The sequence below is a fragment of the Acipenser ruthenus genome, chromosome 27, assembly GCF_902713425.1.
Source record: "Acipenser ruthenus chromosome 27, fAciRut3.2 maternal haplotype, whole genome shotgun sequence".
NCBI classification, from domain to species: Eukaryota; Metazoa; Chordata; class Actinopteri; order Acipenseriformes; family Acipenseridae; genus Acipenser; species Acipenser ruthenus.
Window position 1 is genome coordinate 8382091 of NC_081215.1, and position 14416 is coordinate 8396506.

The following is a 14416-nucleotide window of genomic DNA, read 5'->3' on the forward strand; positions in this document are numbered from 1 at the left end:
GAACTATCTGAATACTGTATGTCATTATATTTTCAATAACAAATACAGTACACCAGATACAGATTTAACACTGGCTAAGAGCAAGCACCATCTTGTGAACAAGTACTGTGTATTAACAGCAATGCAACACTAGATGGCGCTGTCTCTTAACCCTGTACAGACACTTTGCTGATCCAGCCTGTGTTACTATGGTGAAAGATAATCTGGCAACTACAATTTAAGAGCGGCACCTGAAAAATTAAACAAAGCACAATATTGTAATTGCTGTACGGCTCAGACTGACACTAGGTAAGCGGGTAGTGATAGAAATCTAGAGCCGTGTAATTTGAAGCTGCTAAGGCTCTGGGCTTGCCACACAGCACTGATATCTGCAACACAAATGAAAATGATCTGAATTCGTTCCTCTCTTAAAGAGATTTCACACCTGAAAGAAAGAGAGAGCCGACCTATATTAATGCCCAGATGCCTGACTTAAAGGACACTCTGTATAATAAATAATCCTTTCTAAAAAACACTTAAGATTTCAGTAGAACATAGTGCTGTTCTAGGATTGTGTATTTGGGTGTATGACTTCTAAATAAAAACGATGAATCCTGTTAGGCAGCAGTAACGTACCTTGTATATTGTGGGAGATATCATTTACAGCTAATATGCAAGTCATACATCAACGTCCTACATTTTACTGTATACAGTATACTGCAGAAAACGTCATATATGTTTTAAATAGCTTCAGAAAAGCACAGTATACAAATGTATAATACGCTATATTGGCCTACTTTCTGTTTTAGTCAAAGAGCCTTGACTTGATCCCACCGCACTGGTCATGTGACACGGTGTGTCATCACATGACCGTGAATGCAGGAACGGAGGAATGTAACAAAATATTAATAAGGTAAAGTGACAACAAAATATTTAAATAATACCGCATATTTCTGTATGATATGTAACTGTTATCATTTGTATTTTGTGACGAACATTTATAAGCAAAATTCACAGCGGCATCGTTTAAAAAGAGCAGGAAAAACGTACGTTGCATGTTTTTCGGTGCTGTAGAAAAGTAAACACATTTTTTTTAGCAAGTTATGCATGGCTTTTGAAAACGACATTTTGTGAGAATCATAATATAGATATAACAGGGTCTAGGGTTGTACAAAAAACGTGACCTCTGAACGGAAGGGCCTTGTTAAAAGTGTAAATTCTCTTTAGAAATCCCTATGTTCATCCAATAGGAAACACTGATTTCACTATGTAACACAATTTTTGTTCCTGGGTAGTAAGTGTTATTTCCTAATTGCTTATGCCTCAAAAGTATAGAAAATGGCTATTATTCCCCACAAACTTTGCTTTTGTGACCAGGATAGTGATATTTTGAAATTTACCTTTTTCCAATGAGAAAACGGCAAATTTGTGTCTTTTCGTTCACATAAAGTCAGAAAAAAACAACATATGAATCCAAATTAACATGTATTTATACTAAAGTAATACAAAAATGACTACAAAAGATTTAGAAGTGAGTAGTTTTTCGAGATTTACGATTATACTGTAAATCACTTTCACGAATCAGCCCCCAAATGTAGTCTCCCATCATGTTCTCGTTATACTGTCCTTGGTAGCGGCATTCAAAGTCCAGTATATCCTGGTGGAAGCGCTCGCCTTGCTCCTCCGAGTACGCTCCCACGTTCTCCCAGGAACCAAAAATAAAATAAAAATTGTTACACGGTGTAATATATCACTATAGTATTGACAATCAGTTCATATTATGCGTCTATTGCAGTAATACTGGGACTTTACCACGAAAATACTTTAAATAGAAAGCAATATTAGTAGCTAACCAGTGTACATGAAGAGTCAGTCCACGCAAGAAACGTCATCCACAATGTATTAATTGGTTTAATTTTGCGGTTGATAACGCAAGTCATGATAATACACTGCTGCTATCTGACCTTGGCAGCACTGTGCACAGATACACAGGTGCAGGGAGGGATGACAGTAACAGTAGTACCCTTATGACATTCCCTCAAAAAGTTGGAAAGTGCAAAGAATTTGGGGCATATGAATCTCTATAGCTAAATATGAATGAAAACATGTCTGGAATATTGTGGTTCAGGAGAAAGCCTTGCTTAGCAGGAAACATATATTTTATATATATATAAAAAAAAAAAACAGCTGTCACATTATCATTGATTCATTGTCCATTTTTTTTTTTTACAGTGTACTTTAAGAAGTAAAGCAGTTTGATGATTGCCTCTTTGCAGGGAGACTCAGCAATGGCAGCACCAAACCCTGAAGGCTGGCCCCAGAGAGTAGCGGCGTTCTCCTGCAGCCCCAGCCATTTCCTCTCCAGCACCACTCCGGAGGACTTCCTGTCTGACCTGCTGCAGGACCTCAAGGATGACAAGGTCAGCGAGAGCACAAAGGTAATGAGGCTCTTTCAGACTCACCTGACTCCTAACGGAACATCCTACAGCCTATAAAGACGTCTCAAAATTCATCACAAAGTTCACTAGAATCAAGTATGCACAGATAACAACAAAAAACAGTGCTTGAGAGGCTGGAGTTGTTTTTCTTGTTTTTAATACCATGGTCTAAAAACCTATATACACAGAACACGCTATATCACATTTGAGTCATTTGAAGAATGCTGACTATAGCCCTTTAAAATTTGCAACATTGGTCTTTTGGAGTCCTGTTAATTTCACCAATCTGCTATGGTAAGCCGTGCAGTTAAGGTTACAACATGACTCCCTATACGCTAGAACAGTTTAGGACAGTTCAGGCTTTTCAACTCGCATCGCCATGCATGCTGGTATGTTTTACTTGTCTCAGTTACTGGTGTGTTGTTAAATTCATCGGTTCTCTGCATCGCTGAGTCGGAAGTGACATCACTTGGTGCTCATCGGTGGAGGAATTTAACAGCAGTTTGGTGAATCAACATAGCCGATAATAATAATAGAAAGGTTGCTGCTGCGGCATGCAAGGCTGTGGTTGACCTGTGCGAGCTGAAAGCTTATTGGGACGAAGGTTTAGTTATCTTTAACTGACTATAGGAGTAGTTTGTTGTTACATTAAAATGTAGAAAGCAGCTAGCCTGCAACTGTAAATATTTATAAATATGAATATATTAATGGATGCACTTTCAAATACAGTTCGCTCACTTTTCGCAACTTTGTAACATATTTGTTTGAAGTATAAAAGGACAAATAACATACACGATAATAAAAATAAGCTGTTCTCTCTCTCATTGAATTCTTGTACGTCACCAGCTCAGTCGGTTATTCTGGATAAGTTGGCAAATGTGATATTGTTTATCAATATGTTTATTAGCGCTATTATATGTTTATTAAAAATACACAACTCCATACCCACTTTCAAAAGATTTGGTATCTCTGAATCTGCAATTACATTGATAATAGTATCTCTGTACAAGACAAACTTCCATAGTGGTAGCGACCATTTTGGTTTTGCTGCAGTTCACCGACTCTCAACCCTGGTGAATCCGCTGCTTCAGCGATGATGCACTGGTGAATTTAACAGCTAATACAGCTACTGTGCTATCCTGGCATAGCAATGCCGTAAGAACTCCAAGCTCTCAATGTATTTTAATTTTGAACAATACTTTGCCACGAAGGAACTGGGGCATACATTAACAAATTAAGATTCTGGTCTGTGGCCGTGGCAATTGTGGTTAATGTATATAAGTCCAAGTATAATGTCTCTAAAGCAATGCCTTGTCTGACCCATGTCAATATGTTCAATAAAATTAGAAAACAGCAGTATTGTAGTTTAGACTTTTCTAGTTAACTTTAGCCAAAATGTACAATTAACAACCTAATGAAAACATCAGTAAACTGTCTATATATATATAGATTTATATATTGTGAGAGAAAAAAAACTCAAGTACGCTGGCAGACTGCTTTTTATTGTTACAATTGCTACAAATACAAAGACAGTATAATCAAGTTTACTTTATATTAAGATACAACAAACCCTATACATAACAATCATTGTCAGTCTCGCAGGCAAACACCCCATACTAACGTATTATTTAACCATTTTATTCCATTATTTGGCGTTTAGGTACCAAATGCTATTTGCATGCTACATTAAGCCAGATTAAGATTGGCCATCCGTCTTGCATTATTAAGAGATATGAGTCTGCGGTTCATTGCATTTTGTCTGTGTGATTACTTACGCTTATATTAATGTATTTTTAAAATGTGAACTTTCGTATTATAAATTAGATGTACTTTTAAAACATCAAAATAATGCAAAATTCAGCATGACGCCGTGCTTAATACGTTTAGAAGTGTTGTGAGTCAGCATTCACACGCAGAGCAGCTGAAGATTCAGTTACTTCGGGGTTGTTCATTTTCTAGCCAATCCGTAAGTCTGCACAGTGAAGTTTAGAAATATTTTGGTTTTGAGTTGGCTGATGATGGAATAGTAAAACAATATAACAAGACCTTGTTTCTCTCTCTCTCTCTCTCTCTCTCTCTCTCCATATATATATATATATATATATATATATATACACATTTTTAGAACCCTCAAATCTTTTTGTGTTCGGGGTGGGGTTGTCTTGCGAAAGACCCCATCGCGATGCAGAAAATTCACTTAACCTGAACATGATCTGAAGCAGATCATATGAAAACACAGCCTAAAGCGTGGGACACACATGAGTGGCCCAGTATCACATGGAAAAATCAGCATTTTGCCGTGCATATCGCTCACCAATTATTTTTATGAGACTGAACTCACGTTCTCACGCAGCGGAAGAATTTTAGAAAGGCAAAATATCGCTAGGCAAGCGTATTTTGCGGCTGAGACATTTTCCCGCAGCGGCAACTCTAACCCCAACCAATCGGTTTGGGATTGCATGATACGTCATATCTGGATGAAAACTTGATTTGTGTGATTAATCTCTTATACTACTTCGTCACACACACAAGTAACAAAAAACAGGGCAGCAGTGTGGAGTAGTGGTTAGGGCTCTGGACTCTTGACCGGAGGGTTGTGGGTTCAATCCCCAGTGGGGGACACTGCTGTTGTACCCTTGAGCAAGGTACTTTACCTAGATTGCTCCAGTAAAACCCCAACTGTATAAATGTGTAATTGTATATAAAAAATAATGTAATTGTATGTAAAAATAATGTGACATCTTGTAACAATTGTAAGTCGCCCTGGATAAGGGCGTCTGCTAAGAAATAAATAATAATAATAATGTTGGCCTCGTTCTGTTTGGTGTCTGTTAGGGGTAACACAGCTCTTGATATTTAATTCTGTAAGAACAGAAAGTTAAGGGAAAAATGAAGCTTTCAGAATCATAAGGCATTTTTTATTTAATATTTAATATGTTCTTCAATAAATGAACTGCATATCATTTGGTTTGAAATTCTTCCTCTTTGGCTGTATTGGTAGGGCCTGATTTACTTTGGAAACCGGCGCTGCATACACTGTTTTATGTGTGTCCACCAATTTTGCGGTATCACCCCACATTGCTCCCCGCTAGCGGTGCCCAGGCTTAACTCAAGCAGTGAGCAGCGTCGGTCTTCCAATTAAAGCTACAGTACCACATTAGCTGCACAGTACACAACAGAGTACCATTATTTTTGCTGTATTCAGAATAAAATAACACATCAAATAGCAACGTAAATATTCTACATTTGTTTAATTCTAACAAATAATAACATTAATAAAATAATCTGAATATAATCAGTTCATGATGTTATGTTGTTATTTTATAATTATTTCTACTATCACACTTTCTTCTCTTTTTATATTGCAGGTATTAATGCTAGGCCCCCTGCAGGAGCATCCAACTATCCTGTGCCCGTCCCCACAAGTGGGAGAGCAGACAGCAGTCTCTTTACTGGGCATCTTCTCTCGAACGGCTCACACGCCCAAATCTGTGAATCTCAAGTGCCACCTGATGCTATCCATCGCCACCGTATTAATATCCACCTCCTTTGTGAAGCAGGGGGTTAAAGTGGCTGAGGGCTTTCTAGATCTCTTGTTTCAGACAGCACAGGATACAAATGATCAAAAGCATGGTGGGATGTTTAGACCCTTGAGAGCCATAGCGTGTGATTGCCTTAGAGAAATGGAAACCTGCTGCCCAGGGCTGCTTTCCCATAAGCTGGAGGCTCTTTATTCCCTGAAGCAGCAGGAGATGACACCTTTGCACCAAGCATACACTCTCCTGTATGGAGTGGCCCTAAGGAACGCGGTGCATTGCCTGACTTTGCAGAAAGACGTGATGGATGGAGATCTAAAGAAGCTTTTAGCAAGCAATGAAGGGTTTGCCTGGAAGGCAACAGAAAAACCACTGGAGCTGGTTCAATTGACAACAATGAGTCAGATCCCTGTTCTTCCATCCAACGTGGAAACCAAAGAGTTGAAATCAGTTGTTTCCTTGCTTTTAGAGGAGTGCTATCTGCTCACCCCAGTGACGCAGGCCGCTTTGCTTCGTGAGCTGACTCAGGTGGTCTCCATGGTCCAGTCCTTGTCTCCGGCCATCTTCAAGTCTCAGCTTCTTCGTCTCTTTGGGACCGTGGAGATCTCCCTTCTGCACTCCACGCTGCAAATGAAAGGGACCTTCACAGATAGCCTCTTCACAGCCGAGGATGAGAACTTTCTTCTGAAGCGGCTGGTGGGCATGGCCCAGCACCCACTGCTGTCCACCCCACAGAAGCTATTTTATATTGAATGTATCCTCCACTTCCCAGAGAACCGTCCTATCTCCTCCAACGGGGAGGAGAGCTTGCCTGTGTTGGTGACCCCTCGAATGGTGGCCTCCCTTTTCCCCACCGTTTTTAATGACAGCAGCACCATGCTGTCCCGCTTAAACATCCTGAGTCTGGTCTACCTAGAAGATGACGAAGAGGAAGGAATCGGCTACATCTTTGACCACCTGATGGCTCTCCATAAAATTGTTGACCACCATGGCACCAGAGAAATGACCACCACCTTTTTCAGAGCAGTCTACATCTTTATGCAGAATTTCTACCTCAATGAAAAGTACACAACAGACTTGATAGAAAGTCTTTCTGAGCTCTACCGGAGGCACTACACCTTAGCCCCTAACCTGATCAACCTGGTGGACTCCACTCAGAGGCTTTTGGAGGACTCCAGCTGGCCCACTGACTTGCTCAAGGCCCTACAGATGTTGATTGTTGAGCTCCCTCTAGAGCATTTGATCCACCAAAACCTGTACTGGCACCTGAAGGTCTTAGGCAGGGTGGCCAAAGAGGAACAGGCTTCACAGAGGAGCACAGTGCGCTTCCTGCTCAATCTCCTCATTAACTCCAGCCTTTGTGGACTGGGAGACTGGCGGATTGGCAACGCTCTTCTCTCAGTTTGCCGAAACTTGCTTCAGCACCCTAACCTGGATCAGGTCTTCATCGAGTTGGCCGACCTTCTTCAATTCATGATGCACAACTTCGAGGACGTAGACATCCAAGATCATGCTCGCTTCTATTACACCCTGCTGACTAACCTTTCCAAGGAGAAGCTTTCAGGGGTCCTGAATATGGGAACAGGTGAGAGTCAAGCAAAAATCAGGTCCTTGTCATCTATCATGGCTGAAAGCGAAGAACTGTCCAGCTGTTTAACTGTCCATAGAACCAGGCAGCCAGTGCTGAAGCTTGTCAAACTTTCTGAAGATGGTATTAGTAAACCTGATCATTCGAGCAGTGGACCAGAGGACAGTACTCCTGATGTAGACCTGTTAAAGGTTTATCAAAACCAGTTCTTGAACCCTGAATTTGCCTCTGTGGTAATTTTGAAATATCATCTAACCTTTGCAGGTGAAGTTGATGCACTATACCATAAACTGTTTTGTATATGTTTGCATTTTGAGCAGACGGACTCTAATTACGAGCGAGTTAGCGATGTCAGTGTGCCATGCCTCATCTACGACAGGAAGCCTTGTGTGGTTTCCTTGACTCTCAAGCCTTGGAGGCCCTATCCCACGGTTCTTCATGCCAGTGCAATATTTACCACAGAGGATGGGCTTTCTTGGCACACCCAGCTGGATCCGATTCCTATAGGCTTCCCAGACTTGTTCCTGCCCCTCCCTGTGCCTGTTCACTGGTCTCAGGGTTCCAGAGAGCAGCTCTTTCACCAACTCTGGAAGTCCCTGTGTCCAGAAGAGTCCAGCCAGTCTGCCACAAGCTTATTTTGCTTTGAAGTAGGCGTGAGGTCTCTGAGGGAGGTGATCGAGTCCAGCTTTCATAAATACCTGGTTTCTAAGCAATTGAATACTGAATCTTACAAGGTTCTGCTATTCCTACCCCCTCAGTTTTATGTTTTGCTGAAGATCAAAAATTCAGAGGATGCAGCCAGTGTCAGTATCATAACTGACAACTGGAAGCTTTTGCCTTTTATAAATTCCTACATTAAGTGCATCACAGATTATAGTGCTGATCGTACACAATAATTAGACGTGTAACAATACACTGATGTCACATTATGTATCACGATATACTGTTTGCAATATGATATGTACCACGATATATGTGATGGTCCTGATGGGCTACTTGTACGATGCTTAATAAGATTAAATGAGCATTTAATGATGGACTGTTTTGTTAAAATACAAACGTGTAATAAGTTAGTAAGGATGTATTCATACCAACTACAAAACACACTTGTTCTTCATTCAAGAACCACTTGTTGAACTACAATGAGCTATGTTGTTGCTTTTCTGGATCCTGTTACAAAAAAATGTCTTTCTATTATGATACAATATATCATATAAATAAAGTATCACAATTTATCAATACAAAGTGTTTCGTTACATCCCTAACAATAACCAGTTCTGATCATGTGGAAACATCTGCACTTGTGGACCTCACTGGTGGGCTGAAAACTGAGCACCTTTTTAATATTCTGTGATATTGGCTACGCTGGTTGGATAGTAACAGGGCTGGGATGCATTTGTGAATTGTCTGATGAATCATCAGACGGGAGAAAATTCAGTGCTTCTCTATAAATAAGAAAATCAATTTACCTGCAAAACTGTAAAATCTTGTGTTTTATTTAATTAGCCAATTGATGTCATCTTTACAGTCACGCCAAAGAATCAAAAAGTGCAGTTAACATGTATTGACTGGTGAAATACAATTTAAAGTTGCTGCAGTCTGTCCACTGTTTTGTCATTTCAAATATTTTCACAAAACAAACATTAAACTTTAAAGCCAGTGTTCAGTGTAAATGCATGTCATGAAAAACCACATACAGTATGTAGGTGAAAAACGTTACGATAAAAGTTGCTGCATTTAAAATATATAAACACGTGACATTTTTGGTCCACTAAAATAAAGGGCTTTACATAATCTTTGTACGAAAGAAATTGCAGTGTCCAGTGTGAAAAAACAACACTAAATAATAATTTAATATCCAAAGTAGCACTATAGCTAGCTCTTAATCTATTACTTGTATTGTAACGCTTGAAATGTATTTGCTTACGATTGTAAGTCGCCCTGGATAAGGGCGTCTGCTAAGAAATAAATAATAATAATAATAATAATAATAGCATTCAAATCTTCAATACAAAAAAAGGCCTGAGTTACAAGCTCTTGCAGTGTCTAAAAAAAAAATTAAAAATTAAAACCCCAAATATGGATTGTAGTGTAACAGGAAAGCATACTCAATCAGACTGCGGAGTCTATATCATCTGATCCGAAATCTCCAAACTCCACGTCTTCGTCATCTGAACCTTCATCGTTGATGATGCAAGCACTTGTCTGAATCATTAATGCACAGAGCACCTACTTCTAAGCAGTTATTTCACGTGAGCTGTGATTATGTCCCCTCAGGTATTATAAGTTGAAAGTTGGGAGGGGGCGCCATTGTTCAGATCAGGGCGTTGACTCGGCAAAATCCGGTATATATATTTTTCTTTCTACACAGCAGTTTTTTTTTAACCATTTAAACCTTATTGTGTTGTGCAAGATGTACTATCTTTATTATCAAATTATATGTAATGTCTATGATGGGTTGGTAATTAATGCTCACAGTTGAAGTGGAGACTACGCTGATGGCCTTTTCTACTTACAAGATAACAGCAAACTGAAAAAGACACTTTGTATACTGCAGGGTTAAGGGTATTTCAGACACAATGTATTGATAAGCAGCATGGCTGTAGTTGTATACATTATCAGAAGTCAATGTGCCACTTTGTAATGCTGGTGTCTCAATATGACACCTTGCAATGGTGCTGTGTCAGTGTGACACCTTGCAATGGTGCTGTGTCAGTGTGACACCTTGCAATGCTGTCTGTCTGTTCTTTGTGCCCGGTGTCCGGGGGAGGTTCACTGTGTGAGCCCCTGGAAGTTGGGCTCATTACAGGGGGGCAGGGCTATCTGCTGGCTCAGCAGCTTGTCTAGGATGCTGATCTCAGAGTCCCTTTATAAGCTTATAAGCACCAACGAATTTGTGCGGGCAGCTGGAACCCCAATCCTAGAGAGAAATACAAACACAGCACATGGAAATAAATAAACCTCTGTGTAACGTAAAGCTTAAGAAATCATTAATGAGACCAAGAGAACGTGTGCACGACTGAAATGGATTGAAGTCTAAACTCTGCCACTCCCTTTCATTGGGATTCCAAATCCTGTGATACAGTACAGTTTGGAGAAACAAGCACTGCAATGAGTCCACTGACAGCAGCCTATTGCCATGCTGCCAGAACGATTTAGTTGAAGTCAAACTCCTATCTGAAATACAATACGTGGGAAGACAAAAGCACTTCTCATACACCAGTAATAGCTAAAATTAGATAACACATCATGTGGGAAATCCTAGACTTCGTCTCAATTTGATTCACTTTTTTCATATTTGATACACTATTTTAGTATTATCAAAATTGTTTTGGCTATGTGAACAAGGTAATGGGGAAAAAGCAAGAGATGGCAATTTGCATGATTGTGTTGAGTTTTAAAAAGATATATATATTTAAATGTCAATAACATACATATCTCTCCGCCAAGGACAAATAGAAGATAACAAATATGACTGCATAATTTGAACATGTTTTGGTGAAGTGGTCTTTAATGTATAGCTTTCAATAATCCACAATGGGAAGACCAATTCTAAAGATATAGCTACAAGTTACACTATAGAAGGACCTTTATTTACCTTCGGGTAGAGGATGGAGAAATATCGTTGACCGGACTCCCGCATGTACAGATAATACATGTTTCCTGGCTTCTTGACTACATTGCAGGCAGCATGGTGAAGTTCAGCATCTTTCTTAGCATCTTCTAGAACCTGTAACACACACACACACACAATTGGTTTGGTGTGTAAAGAACCTGACCACATATGAAATGTACTCTGAGAGATGGTACAATGTTCAGAGGATTCTGCTAAAGCAGCTTTGCAAGATAGATCATCCACATCTCCAAATCGTGAAATGTTTATGGTGCTAATCCCTAATAAAAGCGTACCACAGTGAAAGCATAGCAAAGTATAATATAGCAGAGTAAAGGCATGGTAAAGCGAAGAGAGGTATGCTAAAGCATATTACAAAACATTATGGTAAATGCAGATTATTACAATGGGAAAACTGCAGTTATTGTGGTAATATTTGATAAATGATGGATTGATGGATCAGCTGTTTTGAAAAAAGATGCATTAATGGTAACAAAGCAAGCATTGCTCCAACACTACATGCAACTGAATTTAGTGAACAGGTAAACTGCCCCTCCCAGCAGCAGGACCCCAGAAGAACGCTGCTTCATCTCAATCTCACACTGCTGTAAATCTGGATGTAAGACACATACAACTAGGGGAAATAGCACCTCTTACATAAAGTCAACATTAGAATAGTGATTTTTAAAACAGCAGGCCCCATACCTTCCTAGCTTGCTCCTGTAAGTATCGAATTTGTTCAGCTATTACTGTCAGTCTGTTGCTTGCATTGGCTCGAATAAATTAATCTGCCTGCAAAACAGGAACAGAGAGATCAGTCAAGCATTATAAGAAACATAATGTCACTCGTGTCCTGTATGCAGTGAAAAACATCCAGCAATATGGCGAGCAAAGTTACACACATATCTGAGTTGATTTAATTTAGTAATTCATCAAATGTCCCATACAGAGTCCTGTCTTGTTATTGTGTTACGAGCAAGTGATCATGCCCATGCTAAATCTGCTCTGAACTGGATGAGAGAAACTGTTTTACCTCCTTTGTTGCCTGGATCTCTCCCAGCAGGCAGTTTCAGTTCCAGGGAGATTTACTGGTTACTGGTTGGACAACTTGTGTAATAACTCTGACCTGTAGCCAGATTGCTGGTACCTGATCATTTTCATTAAGCTCCCATATATAATTACAAAAATGTTGCAGCAAAAAAAAAATAACAACATGAACAAGTCAAGGTTAAATGTATTGGACTTTATTAAATTAATTTATCAGCTGCCTACAAGGGTGTTAGTTTACTTTTAACGTCCAAAACGTTTAACCTTTAGTATTAACATGTTTAAACATGTAAGCTTAGTGACCAATCAGAAACATCATAATAAGCAGCCCTCTATCACATTGTATACATTTCTGCAACGTGTGTTTGGGTACAACAAAGATACAACATTGAATTGTATATGAAAAAAGTGAAGAAATATAGAATGTGAAAGTGACACTGTACACTTAATACTTATTAAGACCAAGGCAAAATTATAAACGTTTAACACTCTAAACTTGAAACCCTAAACTATTCCACCCCTGCTTTCAGCGAGTGTGGCTCAGAGTCTGGTCGATGCCCCTACCTTCTGCACTTGTTGTGCCAGTGCCACCAGGTCCATTGGGTCCCCCACCCGGTTGGTTTGGTAAGAGCTCACCAGCTGAAGACCAGAGGGATTGGTATTACTCTCCACCAGGGCAACTTCAAGAAGAATCGGACAGGCAGGACACAGTGGGTTAACAGAAGGGTATGCAAGCCTGTGTTTAAACAGAAGGAGGCTGTGTGGTCCAGTGGTTAAAGAAAAGGGCTTGTAACCAGGAGGTCCCCGGTTCAAATCCCTCCTCAGCCACTGACTCATTGTGTGACCCTGAGCAAGTCACTTAACCTCCTTGTGCTCCGTCTTTCGGGTGAGACGTAATTGTAAGTGACTCTGCAGCTGATGCATAGTTCACACACCCTAGTCTCTGTAAGCCACCTTGGATAAAGTCGTCCGCTAAATAAACAAATAATAAGAAGAAGACTTCCTCATCTCCAGAGCTGCAGGCTGTGCAATGGTTAACCCAGGCACACATCCATACACATGGAATCTCTGACCTCACACCAATGCAATGAATACCATATGACTCCATGTTCACATGGACAGTTCAGGCTTTTCAGCTCACGTCGCAATGCATTCTGGTACGTTTTATCTGTCTCGGGTTCCTTTCAGTTGTTTAGGACTACACTTACCAGAATGCATTGGGTGCGAGTTAAAAAGCCCGAACGGTGCTAGAGAACATAAACATGACTCTTGCACAAAACAAACCGGACCTGCATTCGGACCCAGCTAATGAACGCAGACGTTTGAAAAACATTTTTTTTAAATACACTTCATAGTTTACCCATTTTCATTTCTATAAACTATTTAATAGTATTATGTCATGGCAACTAGTGCGTCGACCTGTGCCAAAATACCCCCGAATGCAGGTAATGTCTGTGGAGATTGAAACAATCCATTTTAAAAGCCTCCTCCGGTTTTTACTCACACGCATTCCTTTACAAACTGATACCAGGAGTAAAACACAGCACTAACCAGCTGACTGATAATGAAAGACATAGTCGTGAATATCAAACCTTATTTAAATAATCAAAACAGTACTTAATTTGACAATATTGATTGCCTTTAAAAACCGATCACCGTTCACCTCGTCCCGGTCGAAACCCGTTTGTTAGAATGAGGGTGCCACGGCACGACTGCATAACCAGAATCCACTTATATTACCTAATCTCACCTCAACACTGCTACACTGTACAGCCAAGATCAGTAAACATGTATTTACATTACCAGTAGTAGTACGTGTTGTCAACTTCTTTGGTGCAGTAACGTTGTTGTCCTTGTCCGTTTCCATGTTCATTACAGAATTTGAAATAAATATACAAAAAATAAACCTCTATCTTTTTCTTTTTCTAATAAAAGTGTATGTTGCTGACACGTGTGGGGTTCTGGGTGAAAGTGTTACTCTGGACACCTATGCCTGTGAAAAATGGTTAGAATGTTACACAAGCGCTTATGTAATGCAAAATGCACTGTGCTTAGTGCGAGGGCTACATTGGGCAATTATGTAAAAGTACTGAGACGTTAAAAAAATACACTAAAACATCTAACTAAAAAAAAATATTAGTATGCATGTCATCTAAAAATAATACTGTACCAATAATACTGTTAGCAGCAGGTTAGATGTCCAATGGCCGTGCTG

General features: G+C 39.8%; 2 protein-coding genes across 3 annotated transcripts; one reads left to right on the plus strand and one right to left on the minus strand.

Annotated features, from left to right (window-relative positions):
• The first annotated feature begins 791 nt into the window (after positions 1–791).
• LOC117432126 (AP-5 complex subunit beta-1) lies at positions 792–8578 on the plus strand. 2 transcript variants are annotated; one of them, XM_059001853.1, is made up of 3 exons: positions 792–892; positions 2212–2417; positions 5786–8578. In XM_059001853.1, exons 2-3 carry the CDS (start codon positions 2238–2240, stop codon positions 8435–8437), a joined length of 2832 nt encoding a protein of 943 aa, XP_058857836.1. In that variant the 5' UTR covers positions 792–892; positions 2212–2237; the 3' UTR covers positions 8438–8578. The 2 variants fall into 2 exon arrangements, with proteins under 2 accessions (XP_058857836.1, XP_033909524.3); XM_034053633.3 differs by having other exon boundaries at positions 2256–2417.
• A 131-nt stretch (positions 8579–8709) lies between these two features.
• Positions 8710–14149, minus strand: LOC117432041 (uncharacterized protein C1orf50 homolog). The gene is given in 6 exon segments (XM_034904937.2): positions 8710–10410; positions 10412–10461; positions 11140–11271; positions 11860–11946; positions 12766–12881; positions 14005–14149. Coding segments are annotated over 6 exon segments (552 nt in total). The 5' UTR covers positions 14075–14149; the 3' UTR covers positions 8710–10313.
• Between the last annotated feature and the right edge of the window lie 267 nt (positions 14150–14416).